This window comes from Cnephaeus nilssonii (assembly GCF_951640355.1).
Source record: "Cnephaeus nilssonii genome assembly, chromosome: 4".
NCBI classification, from domain to species: domain Eukaryota; kingdom Metazoa; phylum Chordata; class Mammalia; order Chiroptera; family Vespertilionidae; genus Cnephaeus; species Cnephaeus nilssonii.
The window spans coordinates 83,371,532-83,393,549 of record NC_137075.1 but is presented as its reverse complement, the minus strand read 5'-3'; the positions used below and the strand labels follow the sequence as shown (position 1 = coordinate 83,393,549).

General features: G+C 41.4%; 1 protein-coding gene across 4 annotated transcripts in view; it reads right to left on the bottom strand.

Moving 5' to 3' along the window:
- The window catches only part of EXD2 (exonuclease 3'-5' domain containing 2), a 70,241-nt gene that overhangs the window by 25,234 nt on the left and 22,989 nt on the right, over positions 1 to 22,018 (bottom strand). The window contains exons 1-2 of one of the 4 annotated variants that reach the window (XM_079767514.1): positions 12,952 to 13,822; positions 6,270 to 6,673 (exon numbers count right to left, since the gene is read on the bottom strand). In XM_079767514.1, the coding sequence (XP_079623640.1) occupies positions 6,270 to 6,626 (357 nt within the window). In that variant the 5' untranslated portion in view covers positions 6,627 to 6,673; positions 12,952 to 13,822. Of the gene's footprint in view, positions 1 to 6,269; positions 6,674 to 12,621; positions 13,823 to 22,018 lie in introns of those variants that run through there. The other 3 variants (XM_079767512.1, XM_079767511.1, XM_079767513.1) reach the window with 3 other exon arrangements.

Sequence of the window (22,018 nt, the reverse complement as noted above, 5' to 3'; positions counted from 1 at the left end):
AAGTCAGCTGATCAATGATTCTCTCTCATCATTGATGTTTCTATCTCTCTCTCCCTCTCCCTTCCTCTCTGAAGTCAATAAAAATATATTTTTTAAATAAAAATAAATAAACCCAGCCCTAGCTGGTTTGGCTCAGTGGATAGAGTGTCGGCCTGTGGACTCAAGGATCCCGGGTTCGATTCCGGTCAAGGGCTCATGCCCCAGTTGTGGGCTTGATACCCAGTAGGGGGCAGGCAAGAGACAGCCGATCGATGTTAATGCATTGATGTTTCTATCTCCCTCTCCCTTGATCTCTAAAATAAATAAAAACATATTTAAATAAATAAATATGTGATATGTGTGTGTCACGCACACACACACACATATACAATGGAATGTATTCAGTAATAAAAAAAAGAATGAAATCTTGCCATTTGTGACAACATGGGATGGACCTAGAGGATATTATGCCAAGTGAAATAAAGTCAGTCAGAGAAAGACAAATACTATGTGATTTCACTTCATGTGGAATTTAAACAAAAAATAAATAAAACAGACTCGCAGATTCAGTGAACAAATTGATGGTTGCCTGAGGCAAGAGAGGTGGGAGGATGGATGAAAAAGGTGAAGGAAAATAAGGGCAAAAAATTCCAGTTATAAATTAAATAAGCTACAGAGATGGAGTGTACAGCACAGAGAATATAGCCGATAATACCATAACTTTGCATGATGACATTGTAAGGTACGTAAATACTGGAGCACTGTTGTACACATAAAACTAATATAATATTGTATGCCAACTATACTTTAATTTAAAGAAATTAAATAACCAGTTCTCCTAAACATTAGATGACATCACTTAGAAAAATAATGTAGATTAGAGGACCAAATTAGTGGTCCATGGACTCAACTGCTGACACACAGACATGTTTCATTTTTTTGTCTCCACATGTTTAAAAACTTGTGCCAGAAGTTAAAATTAGTAGAGTTTACATTTTTAAAAAATCTATATTCCAAGTTTCTCTTTAAAGAACTGAATGATCTGGCAACACTTGGCTTGAACTATATAGCAGCTTCACCATGTCTTCTCAACACTGAAGCCAACTGTCATCTTCCATTTATCATTATATTTGTACTAGTAGCCCATTTGCTGGAAGAATCCTGCAAGTGGCCGTTGGGGCTGCGTGCGCTGCCGCCGCCTTTGCAGCCGCTGCACCTGCACCCGCTCGCCACTGCCGCCCGCCCAGCTCCACCCCGCCCCGCCCGGGCTTTCCCTCTGGCAGCCACCTTGCTTTCCGCTTTTCCTCCCTCTTCCTTCTAAGTTGTCTTCAGTCTTCACCCCTCCCTCCCTCGGTGTATGCAAATTAGCCGCCATCTTTGTTGGGTAATTTGCATACTCGCCCTGATTGGCTGGTGGGCGTGGCTTTGGCTGGTGGGTGTGGTTTTGGCGTAGAAAAGGTGTGGTCAATTTGCATATTGCTATTTTATTAGGTAGGATACCACTGTTTTTCTAATACAAAGAGGTATTTCTCAGGGTCCATGTCTCTCTCAAAACTAGGAAAATGAAAGATAGACCATAGAGGCCTTGTGTTTAAAGAAAAAAAGGGGAGGAAACATATTTCTTTGAAATTTAAGAATATTCCGATGCATTCGAAATATAATCACTCTACATCATTCATTCGCATGTCCTATCTGGAGCTTGTAGGCATCTGAGTTTGCTATCCCTGGGGTAGAGAGAAGAGACCAAGCCTGAGCCATCTGTCTTTAGATGTCAGGTAGAAGAGAGGTAAGAAAAGGAAAAAGAGGAAAGAACAGTAAGATAGGAAACAGGAAAGTGAGAAGGTATGAAAGCTAAGAAGAGACTGTCTTGCGTAGGAATTGTGCAGATGTTTTTGAGAACTAGAATAATATGAGTCCAAATAAGTGTCCACTATGGTAGATCAGAAAACAAGAAAGCCACCAACTTGACCAGTTTCAGTGGAGTAGCATGATAGGATGTCATTAAAGTAGGATGAAGAATAAATTAGCGTACAGCAAATTATGCCCAAGAGACTAGAAGAAAAGAAATAACAGAGAAAGAGTATAAATCAATGAAATAGAACATATACAATAAAGAAGATCAACAAAGCCAGAAGTTGGTTCTTTGAAAAGACTAATAAAATAGATAAACTCATGGAAAGAGTAATCAAGAAAAAAAGAGAGAAGCACAAATAAGCAAGAATGTAAAAAATGAAAAAGAAGCCATCCCTACGTATCCATCAGACAGGGGGGGAAAAAAACTGTCGGAGGATATTATAAACAAGTTTATGCATGCAATTTAAAATTTTGATAAGACAGATTTAGATAAAAAATATAATTTATCAAAACAGACATGAATAAATAACATGCATAGCCTGAAACTATTTTTAAAAAGTATATCCCTAATCTAAAAACTTCCCTTAAAAGAAAACTCCAGATGGTTTCACTAGTAGATTCTAATCAAACATTTAAGGAAAAGAAAATGATAATCTTACATAAACTCTTCCAAAGAACACAAAAATAAGGAACAGCCCTAACTCATATGAGGCCAGCATAACTTTTTAAAAAAATCCTGATCCAAGGCTGTATTTACTGATTTTAGAGAGAGAAGAAGGTGGGGGGAGAGAGAGAGGCACATCGTTGTGAGAGAGAAACATCAATCAGTTGCCTCCTGATATGGCCCTGACTGGGGATCGAACCCACAACCTAGATATGTGCCCTGACCAGGAATGGAACCCACAACCTTTTGGTGTATGGGACGACACTCTAAGACATGCTTTGAGAGAGGAAGCGAGGGGGAGGAGGGAGAGAGGGACATCGATCTGCAGGAGAAATATCAATTGGTTGCCTTCTGTACGTGCCTGGACCAGGCCCTGCTGGGTAGCTAAGTTGGTTAGACTATTATGCAGATACACCAAGGTTGCAGGTTTGGTCTCCCCGGAGAGGGCACATACAAGAATCAACCAATGAATGCATAAATAAGCAGAACAACAATGTTTCTAAAAAACAAAAAACACCAAAAACAGTTGGAAACAATGAGTATACTCATACACTACTGAGGGTGAATTAGTTCAAACTAACATATAAACCATTTGGCATTATCTATAAATACAAACTCTATGACCCAGGACTCCACTCACAGATAAACATGCCCAATAATACAGAATGCAGCATTCTTTGTAAGAGTCCCAAATGGTAAACAACCCGAATGTTCATTAATGTTAGGATGGATGAATAAATAATGATATATTTATACAATGGACTATTATATATATGGCAATGAGTCACAGTCACACACAACATAGGTAAATCTCACAAACGAAAGGGTGGACAAAAGATACCAGACACAAAAAGAATACATACTTGATTATTTCAGTTACGTTAAATTTAAAAAGAAGGCAAAATTAAATTACAGTGCATGCTTGAGTAGTAAAAGCATAAAGAAAAACAAGGAAGTAAATACTATGAAATCAGGGTAACCTTAGAGGGGAGGGAGGGAATAATGATTATAAGAGGTCACAAGGGGAGGTTCTGGGGTACTAGGGTTCTGGGGCAGTCAGACATCCCTCTCACAATCCAGGACTGCTGGTTCCCAACTGCTCGCCTGCCTGCCTTCCTGATTGCACCTAACCGCTTCTGCCTGCCAGCCTGATCACCCCTAACTACTCCCATGCCAGCCTGATTGATGTCTAACTGCTCGCCTGCCTGCCTTCCTGATTGCACCTAACCGCTTCTGCCTGCCAGCCTGATCACCCCTAACTACTCCCATGCCAGCCTGATTGATGTCTAACTACTCCCCTGCCTGCCTGTTTGCCCCCAACATCCCTCCTCTGCAGGCCTGTTCACCCCTAACTGCCCTCCCCTGCAGGGTTGATCACCCCCAACTGCCCTCCCTTGCAAGTCTGGTTCCTCTCAACTGCCCTCCCTTGCAGACCTGGTCCCTCCCAACTGCCCTCTCCTGCTGGCCATCTTGTGGTGGCCATCTTGTGTCCACATGGGGCCAGGATCTTTGACCACTTGGGGGCAGCCATCTTGTGTGTTGGAGTGATAGTCAATCTGCATATTACTCTTTTATTAGATAGGATGAGACCTCAAAAAATGAACTTCTAAAGTATGACCTTAAAGAAAATGACCCTAAAAAAAAGGTCTGAGGTATAAAGACAAACTAGGCCCTGGCTGAGTAAGTTAGAGCATCGTCGTGATACACCAAGGTTGTGGATTGGATTCCCGGTAAGGGCACATACAAGAATCAACCAATGAATGCCTAAATAAGTGGAACAACAAATCGATGTTTCTGTTTCTCTCTCTCTCTCTCTCTCTCTCTCTCTCTCTCTCTCTCTCTCAAAATCAATAAATTTTTTAAAAAGACAAACTAAAAAAAGGTGAATTATTTGGAAAATCTAAACAACTACTGACTGTAAAACAAGAGCAAAAACAGTAACTAAACACGAAAGTAAATGAAAGAGAAAGGGAAATAGAAATGGAAGAAAGGTGAACAAGGATGGATGACTTTTTCATAAAGTTTTTCTGTGGCAGCAATTGGAGAAATGCAATCACTCCTCAAGGGAGAGGTGGCATCAAGCATGAAATTAATACATATCAAAAGCCCAAATGAAGTGGGTTTTGGATTATTTGCCCCTTTAACTTTTCCATGCCTCTGCTATAATTAAACCCTATTATTATTAAGTCAATTGCTGTTAGTAACTATTCACTTCAGAATACTCGGTTGTTGCTGTGCTTATACTTCATTTAGTTAGAATAATCAAGGTATTTGGCAAATGTGAATTTTCCTAATCTACTAAAGCTCACTGTTTACTAATATTTTCTTCTACTGTTGTTGGTGTAAATATTTCTAAAAGGATATCATTTCTTATATAAAATAAACTAAAAGTGCCTAATTCTGTCTTTTTCTTATTTATTAATTTTTTAGAGAGAGAGGAAAGGAGAGAGAAACATCAATTTGTTGTTCCACTTATTTATGCATTCATTGGTTGATTCTTGTATGTGCCCTGACCAGGGAATCGAACTCACAACCTTGGTGTATCGGAATAATGCTCTTACCAACCAAGCTATCCAGCCAGGGCCTCCAATTCTTTCTTGGTGGCCCAAGGTCATTTGTATAAATTACTACTATTGATGATACAAAGAAATACTCTCAGTAGCTAAGGTGTAGGGCCTGTGTGACTACTAAACTTTCCCCACACTGTCAGGTGTTCTCTTCTTGGTCATCATTGTATTGACATCTAGTAGTCACTCCTACCAACCCTGATCTGATTTTGTGGCAATTATTCTGCTTAAAGCTTCTTTTGATTACATTTTCTGGTTCCTGGCTGTATTCTAGATATCCAGAAAACAAGTATCAGAGATTCTTGGTAAGGTATAACATTGAATTAGTAAGATGATACTTCTGAGTTATTTATATTTTTGTAATATCTTCTGTTTCAAGATTAAAGTTCACTCTGTGAATCACAATGACAGAAGAGTAGGTATGCCATATTACTATCATCATAACCATGCAACAACTTCCCCAAAGTTAATAGCCATTAGTAAAAGTAACCAGATGGTAAAGAAAGCCCTGGCCTCCAATGCTAGTTACCAGTTTTGTGGCCTTTGGTAAGTAACTAATCCTTTTTATGCCCCAATTTCCTATCTATAAATGTGAGGATAGTAATGGCATCTCCCTACATAAAATTATTAAGAGAATCTAATTAAACTATATGAAATGATCAAACAAAACAGCATAGTACCTGGCTTAGAGTAAATAATATTTCAAATTTTAAATGTTATCTTTTAAAATTCTGACTTGTATAATAATTCCCATTTAATAGACTTCCTTAATGAACTTCTCATGACATCCTTATGAAAATACTATTAAAAATATTAATAGTAGCTAGTATTCAATGATCACTTACTATATGTTAAAATTGTGCTAAAGCCTTTATAGAGGCTATCTGAACCCTTAGAAATTCCCTGGGAGGTAGATACCATTACATCCCTATTACAAAAAAGTACACTGGGGCTCAAACTTACTTAAGTAGCATGTCCAAGTTCACAGAATGATAAGTGGTGAACATGGAACTCAAATGGATCTGCCTGGCTTCAGAATCTATGATTATGAGCATTCCCTTATCCTGAGAAGCAACTTTTGCTAAAATGTACTTACCAGCAAGTTGAGAACAAGCTAATCTTTAATCTTATCCTTTACCTGATGACTCAAGACCTCTAGTGGGAAAAGCAGACATGATTTGTCCTATTTTTGCTTTTTAACTTACCCACTCACAGTCGATTCCAAGTACTGGAATATCTTCCAACCCACTCCTAAGCAAGGGTTCAATTTGATCCCACTCTGCCTCCTGAGACACAGTGACCACCTTTGCTTCCAGGATCCTCTCTTCCCATGAGGCTCTGGGGGCACTGGAAGGCAGCTGGTCCTCTTCTGGCGGGGGCAGCTCGCTCCTGCTTGGAGCTTGCTGCTGCTGCTGCTGCTGCTGCTGCTGCTGCTGCTGCTGCTGCCAGGTTCCACGGCGGCTCCTACTCCTCCGGCGCTGGATGCCTTTCCACAGGACAAACACCCCCACTGCCGCACCCAGGAGAGTGGTCACTGTCAAAGCCACCAAGTGTCTAGACATCTTCAACCTTGCTGCTGTTTAGGAAAGCATGTCACTAATCCCACAATCTGCAAGACAAATGGTAACAATAAATTTACACACAGAATTTAAGCCTGTATGGAAAGAAGTTTCCACTGAAACTTGGGGGTTGTTCCATTTACAATCTTGTACCCACAAACTAAAAAAATTGCTACAAATTTTTATATGAAGCAGTTGTATTTTAATTTTTTCACTTTTTTACATTCTCTACTCCATCTCTATCTCCATTCTCTCCTAAGAAAACCCTCCTGCCCTCTACCAGTTGCCTAGGGCTCTCTTAATCATATAAAATCATATCAAAACAGAAGAAGCTAGTCCAGCCAGCGAGGCTCAGTGGCTGATTCCTGGTCAGGGAACAAGCCTGGGTTGACCAAAATGTTGTTATGCAGTAGGTGACTGTATTTAACAGGGTGTCTGTGTCCATTTTTTTTTCAATTGGCTTGCTTTACTTATGTAATCCCCAGTGTGGGTCGTGCAGGAGGCTTCTGATCAATGATTCTTTCTCATCATTGATGTTTCTCTCCCTCTCTCTTCCTCTCTGAAATCAATAAAAATATATTTTAAAAAATAATAAATAAAAAATAAAACAGAATTAAGCTAGACTCTGGCTTTCACTTACTGATATAGACCTTCTTCAAGGTGTTTGCACTTTAAACCTTCAATCTCTAACAAGAATTGAGTGGAAATTTATGCTTCCATAAAAATCTAATCATTAGCAAGTTAGTGGAGAGATTCTTTTTTTTTTACTTTTCTGCAAGGTGTAGGTAGTGGGGGAACGAAGCAAATGGGCTTCAGAAAACATGGATCTTCTTGCACCAGAAATCTCAGTAGTTCTCCATAGAAACAGACTCGGATATTGAGGGTAAGCTAGGGCAGTACAAAGGAACTGGGGGCCTCCAAAAGAATTAGGATAGAACCATGAGAGAATTCCAAGATGCTCAGGCGGAGGATGCAAACTGAAATGTCCAAAGGGTCAAGACAGGATAATATACATAAGTAAAGCAAGCCAATTGAAAAAAAATGGACACAGACACCCTGTTAAATACAGTCACCTACTGCATAACAACATTTTGGTCAATGATGAACTGTACATACAATGGTGGTCCCATAAGATTATAATTAAAAATTCCTATTGTCTACTGACATTGTTGCTGTCATAATGTCATAGCACAATGCATGACTCACATGTTGTGGTGACGCTGGTGTAAACCCGCTGCACTGCCACTCGTAGAAAAGTATAGCACATACAATCATGTACAGTACATAATACTGTCCCTCTCAAGCAAATCATGATCTAAAATTATAATGGCTTTAATAAGGAATGTTCCAATTAGATAAAAATCATTTATTTATTTATTCATTCATTCATTCATTTATTCATTTATTTTTAGAAGAAAGCGCACTGAGACAGGTAAGAGGCGCAGAATGGCTGGTCCAGCACCCACGAGTGCCATGTTTTTTTTGTGTGTGTTTTTTTTTATTGATTTCAGAGAGGAAGAGAGAGGGAGAGAAAGATAGAAACATCAATGATGAGAGAGAATCATTGACTGGCTACTTCCTGCATGACCCCTACTGGGGATTGAGCCCGCAACCCAGGCATGTGCCCTTGACTGCCAACGCTCTATCCACTAAGCCAAACCAGCTAAGCTAAAAATCATTTTAAAAGTACACTAAAATACACTTGAGCCCTAACTGGTATGGCTCAGTGGAAAGAGCGTCGGCCTACAGACTGAAGGGTCCCAGGTTCGATTCCAGTCAAGGGCATGTACCTTGGTTGCGGGCACATCCCCAGTGGCAGGTGTGCAGGAGACAGCTGATTGATGTTTCTCATCGATGTTTCTAACTCTCTATCCCTCTCCCTTCCTCTCTGTAAAAAAATCAATAAAATATATTTTAAAAAATAATAAAAAAATAAAAAGTACACTTGAAAGTAGGGGTTCCCCAATTGAGCAAACAAAATGAGATACCTATTTTCATTGGCATGAAGAAGCTCAAAAAAGGTTTCAAAATTTCTAAGTAGCTTCACTGATTTATTTAAAGGGATAATAAAAAATTGTTTTAAAGCCCAGCCAGTGTGGCTCAGTGGCTGAGCATCCACCCATGAACCAAGAGGTCACTGGTTTGATTCCCTATCAGGGCACATACCTCAGTTGCAGGCTCCATCCCCAGTAGGGACGTCCAGGAGGCAATCAATCGATGTTTCTATCTCTCTATCCCTCTCTCTCTTTCTAAAAATAACAATAAAAACATTTAAAAAATTAAAAAGATAACAGGTACCAAAGATAAACACACACACACACACACACAAAAACATAAGATAGACCTAGCCAGTTTGGCTCAGTGGATAGAGCATCAGCCTGAGGACTGAAGGGTCCTGGGTTTGATTCCGGTCAAGGGCACGTACCTTGGTTGCAGGCTCCTCTCTATCACAGGCCCTGGTTGGGGCTCATGCAGGAGGCAACCAATTGATGTGTTTCTCTCACATCAATATTTCTCTCTGTCTTTCCCTCTCCCCTCCTCTCTCTCTAAAAATCAACAGAAAAATATCCTTGGGTGGGGTTAAAAAACAAACAAAGAAACAAAAAAGAACATAAGACAGAGTTGACTACTAACTACCTCCATGACTTCATCCTATCCTCTTTTACTTGAGTACTCATTCTAATATCCTCTTGTCTGAACTGCCTTTTCACTCTGAAAGGACTCTTGAACAGTTGCCTTTTAAAAATAAAACTACCTGAGGTTACAGGCAATCTTTCTTGAGTAATTTTTTTTTAAATATATTTTATTGATTTTCCACAGAGAGGAAGGGAGAGGGATAGAGAGCCAGAAACATCGATGAGAGAGAAACATCGACCAGCTGCCTCCTGCACACCCCCCACCGGGGATGTGCCCGCAACCAATGTACATGCCCTTGACCGGAATCGAACCTGGGACCCTTCAGTCCGCAGACCGACGCTCTATCCACTGAGCCAAACCGGTTTCGGCTTGAGTAATTTTAAAAAAAAAAGATTTTTAATTGATTTTTAGAGAGAAAGGAAGGGAAAGGGAGAGAAATATCGATATGCTGCCTCTCACACTCCCCCTACTGGGGATCAAGCTCACAAATCCAGCCACTGAGCCACACTGGTCAAGGCTCTTAAGTAATTTTTACTGCTAGGTCAGAGACTAACATCAGAGCATTAATTAGAATTTCTTACACCCAGGAAGGACCCTCAAAGGTTTTTCTAAATGGATAACATCCTGAAGCCAATAAGAGAGGGAAATAAAATTTCAAACTTCCTCTCAAACTCCAGACCTATGGCTTTTGGCTATCTTCGGGAATGACTCTGGATCTGGGGAAGTAGTAACCTTTACACCCTCTTTTAGGCCCATGGGTTGTTTAATACCACTAGAAATATCTGCTGTTTGTCCCAGCTGAAACCTGACAAGATATCTGAAAGGATTTAATAAACATTTTTATCAGAAATTTGGCCAGATTGGACGCTAATGTCAGAGCCTGACACGAAATGTATCCAGAGAGAAAGAAACATTCCAACAATGGATGATGGATTTGTCAGTCCTCTGCCATCATCTAGGTGGCAACCCAACTCTTGAGATATTAAAAACAGCAGTCCTTGCCCTAGCTGATTTGGCTCAGTGGATAGAGCGTGGACCTGTGGACCAAAGGGTCCCATGTTCTTCGATTCTGGTCAAGGGCACATACCTTGGTTGCAAGCTCCTCCCCCGCCCAGGCCCTGGTAGAGGGTGGAGGTGTTCCTGCAGGAGGCAACCAATCGATGTGTTTCTCTCACACAGATGTTTCTCTCGGTCTTCCCCTCTCTTTTCCACTCTCCCTAAAAATCAATGGAAAAAATATCCTCCGGTGAGGATTAACAACAAAAAACCACAGCTGTCCTTATTTTACAAATGAAGTCTTTACAGGCCAGAGTTGTGGCTCCAGAAACAATTCAAAGCCCACCAATTCATTTATTGTCCCCAAACCTCCTGTATTAATCTCAAAAGGCTTATAAATACTGGCTTTATGAAACCATCAGGATAGGGAATGATAGCCAGAAAATACAAAATACACATGTAAAAGATTGATATATTTAAACATAAAATTTAAACCTATGGTTCAACAAAGATGCCACATGGCTAAAGACAAGCAACAACTTTTCTTTTTTTAAATATGTTTCTTTTTTAAATATGTTTTTATTTAGCCCTAGCTGGCTTGGCTCCGTGGCTAGACTGTCAGCCTGCGGATGGATTGGCTGCCTCCTGCACACCTGCTACTGGGGATTGAGCCCAGAACCCTGGCATGTACCCTGACCAGGAATCGAACCGGTAACCTCTTGGTGCATGGGATGACACTCAACCAATTGAGCCACACTGGCCGGGCAAGACAAACAACAACTTTAAAAAGCATTATGTTGGAGATGAATATTTAAAACATACATAAATGACAAAAAGATTACTATCCAGAATATATAAAAACACTACTATATGCATATAAAAAGACAACCCAATAGAAATGAGACATTTCTTAAAGAGAAAATACACCTAAGCAACAATCATGAAAACGTAATTTCACGCCCTGGCCAGTGTGGCTCAGTTAGGTGTCGTTGCAAAACTTTGGCGGTTCAATTCCCAGTCAGGCACATGCCCAGGGTGTGGCTCAATCCCTGGTAAGGGGTGTGCAAGCAGCAGCCAACCCCCATGTTTCATCCTCTCTCTCTCTCTCTCTCTCTCTCTCTCTCTCTCTCTCTCTCTCCCTCCCTCCCTCCCTCCCTCCCTCCCTCCCTTCCTCCTTTCCTCCCTCCTTTCCTCTCTCTCTAAACATCAATTTAAAAACAACAACAACATAATCTCACTAGTAACTACTTGAGACATGCTCATATGGGCACACAAACACATGGAGGATTTTCTATGCAACACTGTGTCTTTACAGTGAAAAACTGTAAGCAATCTACGGAATCTCACATACTATGGAACCTTAACATACTATGGAATTTACAGAGCAAGCCGAAAGAATAAGGTAGATCTCTACATAATGACAAAGGAAAAGTTCTAAGACCAATTTTTAAGCACAAGAAGTCAAGTTGCTGAGTAGGTACAATACATCATTTTGTAAAATATACATTTGTGAAAGTTTAACACAAATATATTTTATATGTGCAAACACCTGTCAATATATATAAAGAAAAAGAAATAGGAAAGCACACCCCAAACAGTTCTTACTTTTGGGCAAGCAACTAAAGAAGAAAAAATGGAAATGGAAAGACCCAGGTCAAAGAGCATCTATTTTGTTTTTAAAATTTCATCAATGTTTTACAAGATTGTGTGCACGGACTACAACCAAAATAAATATAGAAGAATAAGTGCATTAGTGCCCTGGCTGGGTAGCTCAGTGGGTTACGGCATCGCTCTAATCCGCCCAGGTTGCCGTTTCGATCCCTGGTCAGGGAACATACAAGAGTCAACAATGAATGCATTAATAAGTGGACCAACAAATCTGTGTTCCTCTCTCTCTCTAAAACAATTTCTTACAAAAGTACATTATTAAAACAAGGTCAACTTGACCAAAATTAATCATTCCTCCATATTAAACCTCCTCTCTCGCGCAATTCTGATAATTAGCAAAACCTTTCAGTGCAGTTCCTTCCGTCCTTACAACTAAAACAGACGATGTAATTAATATGGTGTTTAATAAGAGAGTTCGTCGGTGTCCAATTGCACGTCGAAAGCTTATAAAGGTTTGGGTTTGTTTCTATTTTAAAGAGCAGGTATCGATTTTGTAACAGATCCTCATTAACGTTCCAGTTTTGATCTATCCCGGAGATGCGAAAAAACAAACAGGTGTTTCCCCAGCAAGGCCCGACGCCGCGGGTGTGGCCTGGGAGGAAAGGGGTGGTAACCATGGGGGGCGGGGTGAGTCCCCACGAATCACGCGAGGGATCTGTGACTGGACGCGCGGAACACGCAGCGCCCCAGGAGTTACCAGGTGCTGCAGATGGTGCTTCCTTTTCACCGGGTCAAGAAGCCACGAAGGTCTGGGAGGTGCTTCTGCAGAGAGAAGGGGGTGCGAGGGCGTTTCTCTGGGAGGGCGTGGGGGGCCCCGTGCACTTGGTGCGAGGAAGCCACGCCGTGGGGCGGGGAGAGGGGCAGGGCCAAGTCGCTCTGGGACGGCAGGGTCCCCGCAATTTAGTCGCCCCCACACACGGTGACATCATCAGCTCCACGACCCCTCTTCTCAATCCGCACTGGAAACCCGCTCCGCCCCTCGCACAAGTCGGGTGGAAGGCCTCGCGGGCCTCTGACCCTCACTTACCTGTGGCCCGGATCCCACCCGAACACCTGCGGCACCTCAGGCTGAAGCGCTGGAACCTCCGCAGCCACCTGCGCGCACCCACCCGGATCCACTAGGGCCGAAACCACTTCCGGTCCTGCGACCGGGGGACGTAATCCCAGGCGGGGTGTACAAGTGGGAGGCGCCATCTTGTACGGAAGCTGCTGGGGCAGCTGTTGCCTTACCAGTTTCTTCACTGCTGAACAAAGGGTCGGTTAAAATTTGAAAAGCCTAACGTCTCTTGAGAAAAATGGTGTTTTCTTTTTGTTTCTAGGGTGACATTTTTTTTTCTGGAACCCTCACAAATGCAATATGGAACATCTAATTATTACTAATTAGCTCCAGGAGTGTTTTCCTGCTGCAATAACTGTTAAATAATGAAGGTAAACAGGAGAGACACTTGTTTAAACAATGTATTACTCATTAGCAATGTATTTTGTACTATAGCCATTATAATAATTTATGCCTTCTTTTATAACAACCACAATACCTTCCGTTTATATTTAAAATCGTTCTCTCAACCAGTCTTTATCAGCAATAAAGTACTAGTATGTGAGGCAGCTAGTGTGTGCTGTGTGCTATTGCTTTGTCAGAGAATGTAAATCAGAAGGAGAAATGAGATGTGCATAAACAATATAAAGTATAATAATAGCTGCCATTGGTTGAATATGTGATCACAGTGTGCTAGGAACTTTGCATATTTTATCTCATATAATATTCATAATAACCTAGTAAAGCAGGACTATTTTTAGTGCCATTTTGCATAAAATTAAGAAGGTTAAATAAATTTCTCGGTAACAAAAACAAGTAAGCATTGGAGCTGGGAATCAAACCTCAGTGTGTCTGAGTGCGAAGCTTGTTGCCCTCAGCCTCTATTCTATCCCCTCCAGCACAGGAAGAAGGTTCTAAGTTCCATTAGATAAGTAACCATAAAGGGGGAATTTCTGGCAGATGTAGGGGATTAACTCCCTCATTTTAAAGAGTAAATGCACACATTCGCGCCAAGAGGAAGAGAGAGGAGCTGAGCAATGTCCTTGCAGCCATGAGGAAGGCAGCAGCCAAGAAGGACTGAGCCCCACCCCGTCTGTATAATAAAACCTGTTCAGAAAAAAAAAAAAAGAGTAAATGCAAATAATTAAAACCACAGTGAGCTACCATTTCATACTCACCAGAAAGCCTAAAATGAAAAAAACAAAACAAAAACCAACAGTATAGATCAAGTATTGGCAAGCTTGTGGGGCAACTGGGACTTTAATATGCTGCTGAAGGGAACATAAATTGGCACAATAACTTTGTTGAAATGTTTGGCAGTATCAGCTAAAGCTGAATATATGCAAGCCTTTGTCCCAACAATTTCACTCCTAGGTATGTACTCAACAGAAATGTGTCCATATGTTCACTAAAAGAACATGTATAAAGAAGTTCACACCCATACTTTGTACTAATCCTAAACTGGAAACACCCAAATAGCCATGCTGTTAGAAGTCAAAGTAGTCATTAGTCTTGGTGGAGTAATGACTGGAGGAGAACATGGGAGTTCATGAAGTACTGACAGTGTTCTGTTAATCTGAATGCTGGTTTACATGTATGTTCAGGAGGCATATTTGTGGTCACTTTTCTGAATGTATATATGCTTCAATAAAAAAATTTTAATGCCCTGGTCGGGTGACTCAGTTGAAGCATCGTCCCATATACCAAAAAGTTGTAGGTTCTATCCCGTCAGGGCACATATCTAAGTTGCAGCCCCGATCCCCAGTGTTTCTCACTCATATTGATGTTGCCCTCTCTTTCTCTCTCTCTCTCCCTTCCTCTCTCTCTAAATCAGGTGTGGGGAACTTCCTTTCTGCCAAGGGCCATTTGGATATTTATAACATCACTAGAGTCCCGGTGCACGAAATTCATACACAGGTAGAGTACGTAGGCCTGGCTGGCAATCAGGGCCGATTGGAGCCATCCGGCTGCCTGCTGGGGCCTCCTTTCCCCGGCTGCTGGCTGCTGGCCGGAGCCTTCCTTCGTTCCGCACCGCCCCCTGGTGGTCGACACACCTCATAGGGAGTGATCCGTCTCCCGGTCAAACTCCCGCAGGGACAATTTGCATATTGGGCTTTTATATATATAGACTTGTGGGCCATACAAAAATATCAATTTAAAAATTAGCCTGCTGTATTTGGTCAAACATTTAATTAACTCACCCCTAATGCCTTGGCAGGGCCAGACCAAATGATTTCGCGGGCCTTATACAGCCTGCAGGCCAGACGTTCCCAACCCCTGTTGTAAATCAGTAAAAACATCCTTGTGTGAGGATTTTTTAAAAATACTAAAACAAGTATTTAATGAAATTAAAGGAGTGTCAAGTTTATAAACCCGATGGAAAAAAGATCAGGAGAGAAGATAATAGACAAACAAATGCCAATATAATTGTAGAAGATAGATTAGAATGGCAGAATATTGACATGTGAGGGATCCCATAATGAACTGTCTGGGTCCATAAGCAATCATCCTACATTGAAAACCCAGTCAACAAGGCTCATCTGTGCATAAAGAATTTCCAATCAGCTTTTTAATACTTCACTCTTTCTTAGTCCATTTCGGCTTTTATAACAAAATGCCATTGACTAAGTGGCTTATAAACAACACAAGTTGGCTTATAAACAAAAGTTTATTTCTTACAGTTCTGGAGGCTAGGAAGTCTATGATCAAGGCGCCAACAGGTTTATTGCCTGGTAAGTGGCTGCCTCCTGGTTTATAGACATCTGTCCTTTTCATTGTGTCCTCACTTGGGCAAAAGAGTCAGGAGCTCTTTTGGGCCTCTTTTATAAGGCGCTAATCCCATTCATGAGGGCTCCACCCTCATGACTTAATCACCTCCCAAAGCCCCTGCCTTATGATACCATTATATTGGAGTTAGTTTACAACATATGAATTTTGAGAGAACATAAAACATTCAGTGTATAGCACTCTTAAATATGAAGATATCCAAGAATTGCCAGTCATTGCAGGAATGCCTTCAATACTATTAACATTTTCTTTTTTTAATTAATTATTTATTTTAATATATTTTGTTGATTTTACAGAGAGGAAGGGAGAAGACTAGAGAGTTAAAAATTTTGATGAGAGAGACACGCCCCCCACTGGGAATCGAGCCTGCAACCAAAGTATATGCTCTTGACCAGAATCAAACCCGGGACCCTTCAGTCTGCAGGCCAACACTCTATCCACTGAGCCAAACCGGCTAGGGCTATTAAGATTTTCGAAGGAACATGTATAGATCTCCACCCAGCATTTTGAGATCACAGCTATTTTTCAAACATACCAGGAAGATTTAAGAAAATTAATTTTTATTTAGGCCATTGTGCAACTTGCTACAAATTGGGGGTGAAATCCTATCATACAGATCTCATTCTCTAATCATATTACAATTAAGTTAGAAATCAATAATAAAATTACTATTTTTAGAACTCCATATATTTGGAGATTAAAAAAAACAACTGAAAGATCAAAGAAGAAATCTCAATGGAAATTTATAATATTAGATTTGAGAGGTAATAAAAATACTATATATATGAGAATTTATAGGTATAGGTAAATTAATAATCTATGATTTTACACTAGAAGATAAGACTCAAAATTAATTATATTATTGGCTTAATACATTAGAAAAAAAAAGAATAAATCCAAAATTCTGTAGAAGGAAGAATATAAAGATCAAAGAATAAATTAAGATAGAAATAGATGTAATATAAGTGGCCAAAAAAACTAAGGTTAGATCTCTGAAAAGATAAAATAAAGTCCTGTGAGATGGATCCAGATAAAAGATAATAAGAGCAAACATAATATTAGGACTGAATAATTGTCCTGGCTCATGTGACTCAGTTGGGCATCATCCCATGCATGGAGAGGTCACTGGTTCAATTCCCAGTCAGGGAACATGCCCAGGTTTCTGGTTCAGTCTCCAGTAGGGGCTTGCAGGAGGCAGCTGAACTCTCTCATTGAGTTTTCTTTCTCTCCCTCTCCCTCCTTCTCTCTCTCAAATCAATCAAACACACACACACACACACACACACACACACACACACACACACACACACTTTTTTTTTTAAAGAGAGGGACAGCCCTGCTGGTGTGGCTCACCGATTGAGCGTCGACACAGGAACCAAGAGCTCACTGGTTTGATTCCTGGTTAGGGCACATGCCCAGGTTTCCGGCTCGATCCCCAATAGGGGTGCATGCAGGAGGCAGGCAACCAATGATATTCCTTTCTCATTGATGTTTCTATCTCTCTATTCCTCTTCCTTCCCCTCTCTCTCAAAATCAATAAAAAAATTTTAAAAAGCCATTTTAGCCGAAACCGGTTTGGCTCAGTGGATAGAGCATCAGCCTGCGGACTGAAGGGTCCCAGGTTTGATTCCGGTCGGGGGCATGTACCTTGGTTGCGTGCACATCCCCAGTAGGGGGTGTGCAGGGGGCAGCTGATCGATGTTTCTCTCTCATTGATGTTTCTAACTCTCTATCCCTCTCCCTTCCTCTCTGTAAAAAATCAATAAAATATATTTTTTTAAAAAGAAAACATTAAAAAAAATTTTTAAAAAGGGGGGACATCACAAAATACAGAAGAGATTTAAGAAACAAAAAAATATGAGCCACTTTATGCTAAAAATATTGATTAGACAAGAGAATGAAAAGGCAAGCCACAGATTGGGAGGGAATACCTGAAAAACACATATTTAATAAAGATTTGTTATCCAGTCTATACAAAGAACTTTTGGAAACTCAACAACCCAATTAAAAATGAATGAGAGACCTGAATAGACACTTCACCAAAAAAGATATGTGATATCCAAATAAGCACATGAAAAGATGTTCAACATTACATGTTATTAGGGAATTGCAAATTAAAAAAACAACGAGACATCAGTATTTCATTAAGTAATTAAATCCTATTAGAATAGTGAAAATCTAAACACTGACAACACTAAGTGCTAAGGATATGGAGCAACAAGAACTCTCATTCATTGCTTGTGGGAATGCAAAATGGTAGTCACTTCTGAAAATATTTTGTCAGTTTCATACATAGCTAAACATAGTTTTACATGCCCCAACTGGTTTGGCTCAGTGGATAGAGCATCGGCCTGTGGACTAAAGGGTCCCAGGTTCGATTCCGGTCAAGGACATGTACCTTGGTTGTGGGCACATCCCCAGTAGGGGGTGTGCAGGAGACAGCTGATGTTTCTAACTCTCTATCCCTCTCCCTTCCTCTCTGTAAAAATGATAAAATATATTTAAAAACAAAAACAAAATATAGTTTTACCATACAACCCAGCAATCATGTTCCTAGATACTCACCTAAATGAGTTAAAAACAAAAATCTATACTAATAAAAGAGTAATATGCTAATTAGACTAGGAGACCTTCCGGAGACCTTCCGGAGACCTTCCGGACGTCCTTCCAGACAAAGCTGAGGGGCTTGGCCAGCCTGCAAACGGCCCTCAGCCCCTCACCCAGGCTGGCCACACCCCCCAGTGGAGACCCCCACCCTGAAGTGGGTGTGGCCAGCCTGCAAACAGTCATCAGCCCCTTGCCCAGGCTGGCCACGCCCCCCAGTGGGGACCCCCACTCTGATCCGGGACCCCCTTCAGGGTAGACCAGCTGGCCCCCACCTGTGCACCAGGCCTCTATTCTATACTAATAAAAGGGTAATATGCTAATTAGACCAGGAGACCTTCCAGGAGACCTTCCAGACATCCGTCTGGACAAAGTCATGGTGGCGGGGCCGAGGCAGAGGTGGTTACAGGCGATCAGGCCAGGAGGGAAAGGCAGTTGGGGGCGATCAGGCCAGCGAGGGGCGCAGTTGGGGGCGAGCAGGTTGGTGGGGGGGCCAGTTGGGGGTGAGCAGGACAGCAAGGGGGGCAGTTGGGGGCGAGCAGGCTGGTGGAGGGGCAGTTGGGGGCGATCAGGCTGGTGGGGGGAGCAGTTGGGGGCAAGTAGGCTGGCAGGCAGAGTGGTTAGGGGTGATCAGGCAGGCAGGCAGGTGAGTGGTTAGGAGCCAGCAGTTCCGGATTGCGAGAGGGATGTCCAACTGCCGGTTTAGGCCCGATCTGCGGGATCGGGCCTAAACCGGCAGTTGGACATCCCCTGAGGGGTCCCAGATTGGAGAGGGTGCAGGCTGGGCTGAGTGACAGCCCCCCCCCCATGCACAAATTTTGTGCACTGGGCTACTAGTCTACACATAAATGTTTAAAGCAATTTAGTCATAAATTGAAAGTAACCAATATGTCCTTCAATAGATGAATGGATAATCAAACTTTGGTACATCCATACAATGGAATATTATTCAGTGACTAGAGGCCCGATGCACGAAATTTGTGCAAGGGGCTCGGCCCCCGCTCCCGCTGCCACAGCTGCTACTTTGGCCCCTGCCACTGCGGCCGCCACCACCGCTTCGTCCAGAAGATCGTCCAGAAGGGCATCTGGTCTAATTAGCATATTACGCTTTTATTATTATAGATAAGATAATGAGCTATTAAGCCACAGAAAGACATGGCGGAAACTTAAATGCATATTGCTGAGTGAAAGAAACCAGTCTGAGAAGGGTATATTGTATGATTCCAACTATATGACATTCTGGAAAAGGGAAAAGTATGGTGACAGTAAAAAGATCATTGGGCCCTGATCAGCGTGGCTCAGTTGGTTGGGTGTTATCCTGTGCACTGAAAGGTTGCCAGTTCAAATCCCTGTCAAGGCACATGCCCGGGTTTCAGTTAGATCCCTGGGTTGGGGGTGTGCAGGAGGCAGCCACTCTCACATCAATGCTTCTCTCTCTCTCTCTCTCTCTCTCCCCCTCTTCTTTCCTCTCTCTCGCTCTCTTTTTAAAAAATCAGTAAAAAATCTTTTACAAAAAGTTGTCTTTCTGTTTAATAAAAAGATCAGGGGTTCCTTTGGAGGAAGGAAGATGTGCATAGGATTTTTAGGGCAGTAAAATTATTCTGTATGATATTGTAGTAATGGATACATGATGCATGTGTCAAAACCCATAGAACTCTGCAAAGCGAGAAAACCCTAAAATCAACTGTGGACTTCAGTTGGTAATAATGTGTCAATATTAACAAAGATCACATTATGTTAATAATAAGGGAAACTGTATGAGGGTGGTTAGGGAGGTGTATGGGAACTCTCTGTACTTTCTGTTAAATTTTTCTGTAAACCTCAAACTGCTCTAGAAACAAAATCAATTAATTTAAAAAAAGAGATCATATTGTGAACTGCTTGATTTATCTATAAATGCATTATGCATTTATTCATTGATTCTAAGGACAACTCATGCCAAGCATTGGGAAATCATGTACAGAAAATTCAAAAGGAACTGTGGCAGGGAGTGGCCTGCCTCTTAGCCATCCTCCTCTTATGCTTAATAACAGAAGGCAGGAGCATTTTAAAATTGCACTTAAAAAAACATTTTGTCTCCATTGGGAATGAGTATGACCATGTCACATAAGTTCTGGCCGATGAGGTGTAACTAAAACTTTTTGCATTTGGACTTATGATAAAGTTCCAAAAAAGAGTGCAGACAACTACCACAGGGTTTTTTGTGTGTTTTTGTTGTGTTGTTTTGCCATTTTGTCATTGCCTTTCCACTTATTTCAGGCTAAGATGAGGGTCTGACTGCAGTGGCACCTTGACGATGGAAGCCAAAGGCTTAGAAAGATAGAATGGAGAAGTAAAAAAGCCTGGATCCTTTATGCCTTCGGTCGTTTTCATATTAACACTGAACTACCTAATTCTGGACTTCTTTTAACTGAGAAAATAAACTTTTTTTTGTTTTGTTTTGTTAATCCTCACCAGAGGATATTTTTCCATTAATTTTTAGAGAGTGGCAGGGAGGGGGAGAGACAGAGAGAGAGAAGCATGGATGTGAGAGAGACATCCGTTGGTTGCCTCCCACACAAACCCTGACTGGGGCCAGAGATCTAGCCTGCACCCTAGGAGCCTGCCCTTGACCGGAATTGAACCCAGGACTCTTCAGTTCAAGGGGTCTATCCACTGAGCCAAATCGGCTAGGGCAAAACTAATTTTTTAAAGCCGCTGCAACCAAATCTTTGTTACCAGGAAAACAATCCCTAACTGATACAGGAAGTGAAAGCTATTAATAATGAATGAGTGCCACACAGTTCAACTAAAACCTGTTGAATAGAGTACCCAGCGCTGAAGCTACACAAGAAAGGTTTTTAATATGATACCTTTGATTGGATTTGTTTAGTGTGTTGAAGATAAAGGTCAAAACTTAGAACTACTACTAATTAGGCTCTTTCTGAAAAATGATTTCCTTCTATTGAAATTCTATTCATACTTTCTGCCCACTGATCTCTTCTATAAACTTTTGTAATATTATTAGGAATTATAAAGATTATAAAAACATGTAGCAAGGCATTCAAGAAGCTTGCAAGTTAGTTGGAAACATAAAAGACTTAGCAAGTGAGGAAAAGTGTATCCTTTTTTTGGTAGTTTAGAAGTATAGGAAACTGGTTTTCTCCTAAGGAACTGGAATGAGACTACCTCTTTGGAAAGATGCCTGTATTCATTTTGAAAAACTTCCATGAAGAATGAGGGTGGAACACACGTGTCTCCAATGGGACAAGTTCACCGAATAATAGGGTTTGGAAGGCTGGTGAATCAGCATTCCTTTGGTTCTGCAGTGAGTGGTGTGATTGGGTTGTGTCGATCTATGAACCAGGAGGTCACAGTTTGATTCCCAGTCAGGGCATAAGCCTGGGTGGTGGGCTCAATCCCCAATGTGAGGCATATAAGAGGCATCTGATCAATTGGTTCTCACTCATCATTGAAGTTTCTATCTTTCTCTCCCTCTCCCTTTTCCTTTTAAATGAATAATAAAAAAATATATCCTATATCATAAAAGGCCAGAGGCCATAAGCATGACGACGGGAACAACCGCTAGACCAGTTGCCATGAGGTGCATTGAGCACCTCTCGGTCCCTCCCCCGTGGCCCATAGGCTCCAATCGCAGCAAGGTGGGTGGCAGGCGGGCAGGGTGGTG